Source organism: Tupaia chinensis, unplaced genomic scaffold (genome assembly GCF_000334495.1).
Source record: "Tupaia chinensis unplaced genomic scaffold, TupChi_1.0 Scaffold139431_1, whole genome shotgun sequence".
Taxonomy (NCBI): domain Eukaryota; kingdom Metazoa; phylum Chordata; class Mammalia; order Scandentia; family Tupaiidae; genus Tupaia; species Tupaia belangeri.
Window position 1 is genome coordinate 1,254,101 of NW_006199316.1, and position 3,539 is coordinate 1,257,639.

General features: G+C 57.7%; 1 protein-coding gene across 1 annotated transcript in view; it reads right to left on the minus strand.

The window, feature by feature from the left end:
• The window catches only part of GAB2 (GRB2 associated binding protein 2), a 54,180-nt gene that overhangs the window by 2,671 nt on the left and 47,970 nt on the right, over positions 1–3,539 (minus strand). Inside the window, exons 5-8 of the mRNA XM_006161900.2 lie at positions 3,054–3,318; positions 2,239–2,329; positions 1,896–1,998; positions 555–680 (exon numbers count right to left, since the gene is read on the minus strand). Of these exons, the coding sequence (XP_006161962.1) occupies positions 555–680; positions 1,896–1,998; positions 2,239–2,329; positions 3,054–3,318 (585 nt within the window). The remainder of the gene's footprint in view (positions 1–554; positions 681–1,895; positions 1,999–2,238; positions 2,330–3,053; positions 3,319–3,539) is intronic.

Consider the following 3,539-nt stretch of genomic DNA (forward strand, 5'->3'; position numbering starts at 1 on the left):
CCTCAGGCGAAGGTCAAGTGGAGGGGTCCAGGCTTCCTCGTGCCTTCCCCCCACCTTGCTCTTCCCCGACCCAGCGAAAGGAATGGCTTAGATGCCAGTGAGCACCAGCCATCAGGCTGTAGGCGAGGGTCCTGGGTGAGCCCTGTAACCCATCCCACTGTCTAGATGGGCTGGCTAAGGGGGCTTCTGGGTAAGTCTCCCAGGCTTTCCAGAAGCCCTTTCTGCAGGCTTCAGTATCAATGGCAGCGCTCTGGGCCCTACTCAGTGGTGCTTCGGCCCAGGAGGTGGAATCGCTCTCAGATCTGTCCCTGTCACCTGGAGCACGGCAGTCATTTGCCCATCTCTAATGAGGGGGTAGGGGCAGGCTGACACGGTTCCACGCCAGACCCTAGGCCCCTGTGCTCCAAGACCCGGATGTGGGTACAGTTGGTCATAAAAGCTTGGTACTGGGGTGGGGAAGAGGTTCAGTGCTGCACCACAGTGAGGAAAGCAGCCAGGCCCCCGTGCTCGCTTCCCGCTCTCCCCCACCCTCCCCCCAACCCTACCCCAGGCACCTTGCGATGGGGGCTCGGGGAGCTTGGCTGGAAGTCCAGGGCCAGGTAGTCAACACTGCCGGTGCTCTTCTTAGGGGCTGGGCTGTTGGTGCCGCTGGGAACAGGTGATGCAGACACTGGGTTTTGCTGTCCCAAGGAGGAAAACACACAGGTGAGGAAATAGACAGACAACCGTACCTGCCAGGGAGGCAGGGTGGGGAGTGAGAACCTCTTGTTCTCTGTGGTCTGTTTTGAGCAGATCTTGACAGGCCCCTGAGACCACTGTCCGGTTTAAAATAAGCTGAAAACTGTGGCGTGGAGAAGTGAAGGGCCTGGCCCAGGGTTGCCCAGTGGGGGCTGTCTGCTGCCTCCAACCCAAGCTTGGTTCACAGAGCCTTGTCTCCCGTGCAGGCCTTGGGCCAGTGCTCACCTCCGCTCTTGGAGACAGTCCCTTTGTACCAGCCACCAAGCAGGACGCATGTCCCTTTTAGGTGCTGGGGGTTGAGACAGTTCCTGTTGCAGCGAACTGGCTCCTCTGAAACGGCTAGGACAGGGATTGTCACATAGCAGGGACTGGCTGGGATCAGCCATTAGCGTAATGGCTATGTCGCTGGACTCCCATGTAGTTGACCGCGGTTCGAGTCCCAGACCTGGCGACTTAAACTCACACTGGGCGCGTGTGTGTGCGTGCCCAAGATCCCGAGAGGAGAATGGAGGAGAGGGGATTGCGGCGTGGCCATACCCCCTGGGGGTGATTTCTCGCTTTCTACCTCTCTGTCTCTGTCTTTTTGGTGAGCGCACATGCCCTGTAGCAAAAACTTCTCCAAAAAACAAAACAAAGCAAAACATAACATAGCAGGGACTGGCTTGTGTGAACCAAGTGGTCGCCAGTTCCAGGCCACAAGGGTCCTTGCTCCTGCAGACGATGCTTGAGGGCCCTGTGTTCATGGAGGGACTCCTGCCTTAGGGCTTCCCTGAAGTCTTACGCTCTCAGGGTGGCTGGTTTGGTCCGCAGTCCTTGGCCCCAAGGTGCTCCACAGCCCTGCCCGTGCATCTCAGGGAGGAACCTCAGCATCCTTGTCTACATGGGTGTATACCCGAGCCCGGCCCTCCATCGCCTGAGTCATGTGTGTGTCTCCCACCACTGCCTGCCATAGGCACGGGTCATGACACCAGTGTCAGGGGAGGGAGGCAGGTAGGTGCCCTGTCTTCCTGTCTTCCTGGCATCTAACAATAGCTCTCCTCTGCATGACACATGGTCGGGAAGGATTTACAGCAGGATAGTAAACCACACGGGTGAGTCCCTAGGCCAAGGAGCCTGGGGAACAGAGGCAGAGCCTGGGAGGACCCCAGAGGACTCACCATAGAGACGTAGTTCTCCTCACTGTCCCCTGAGTCTGTGCTGGTGATGCTCTGTGTGGAGATGGGGCGGCAGTACTGAGAGGAGCTGGAGGAGAAGGTGTGGCTACGGGGGGAAAACGACAGAGTGACCCCAGGAGCCCTCCAGGGGGCCTGGCCCTCACACACCCAGACCCGGACTGCAGAGCTCCCCTTCCACGACCACGCAGGTCGGCCACAGCCTGAATCCCCTGTGTGGGATAGGAACCTGAGCCCCAGGGAGTAAGAGACTCGATCAGCTGAGGACAGCCTCAGAACCCAGCTGTCCTGACATGCCGGAGAGTGACCCACCCCCACAGGCACTCACTTGGCCCTAGACCAGGACTTGGTGATGGGGGACTTGAAGGGGAGCTCGTCGATGACCGTGTTGTTTCTTAGGTCGAGTGGCGTTGGCTTTGCTGGAAAACAAAGTTGAGTGGTCAGTGACGATGTCCCCGTGCTTCCAGGCAGCGCCCAAGCTGTTTACGAGGACTGTGCCACTTTCACACAGGGGAAACAGGTTCTGCAAGGTCATATGGACAGGCCTTGACCAAAGCCTTTGGACCCCAAAATCAATACTCTTTTCACTATCCATGGCAATTGTATTTTCAGAATCTGGAATGGGACATGTGGTCTGATAACAGATGGTTTCTCCAGAGTGATAACTTTCTAGAAAAATAAGAGATGGTATTTGAAATGGGGGTGGTCACCAGGACAACCCTCTCCTGCTCCTGGCCAGGGTGTGCCAGGAAGACTGTCAAGAGGTCCCAAAGGCGTCAACGCTGTACGCTGAGCTCTTTGCTCCTTGGGGCCAGACCCCAGTGGCCTTGCTTGGCACCCGGCACATGACCTCAGGCAATGGAACGAGGTGGTGACCCACTTGGAACTTGAACTCTACTTCTGGGTCTGCCTGCAGGGGGACAGCTCTAACTGGACAGGATGCCAGTTACATACTAGTCACTGTCCTGGGTGGGCTCTGACACAAAGCTGTCCCCATGTCTCAGAGGAGCAAAGTGAGGCCCAGAACTGAAATGATTTGCACAAGGTCACACGCCCCAAGTGCAGGATCCATGTGACCCCGAAGCAAATGCAATGAATGCCGGGAGAGTGTCCAGAGACAGCTCAGAGACAGTGCGGACTTACCTTTCCGGTCAGGTTTGAGGTTGCGGTTGACGGGAGGTGGCTGGATCTCACTCCCTCGGCTGGGGCCCCGGTGCACAGGGAGCACCGTGGTTGGATAGCCGAGTGCATCAAAGTGATGGGGGCCTGGGCTCATGGGGATGTAGACGCTATGAGAGTTTCCACCTGCGCGCTCCATGGCCAGCAGGGTGGAGGAGCCTGGATTCATGGGCACGTAGTTGTCTTCTGAGTTGGTGCTATCCGATCGGCCCACGGCCATTTTCCCTGGCTGGGGAGGAGAGGGTAGAGGCAGCTGTCACTAGCAAGAACAATGAAGGCTGGGGCCAGCCATTGGCATAATGGCTATGTTGCTGAACTCCCATGTAGTCAGCCACAGTTTGAGTCCTGGATCCGGTGGCTTAAACTTGCGCTGGGCATGTGTGCGTGCATGCCCAAGATCCCATGAGGAGAAGGGATTGTGGAGTGGCCATCCCCACCCGCCCACCCCCC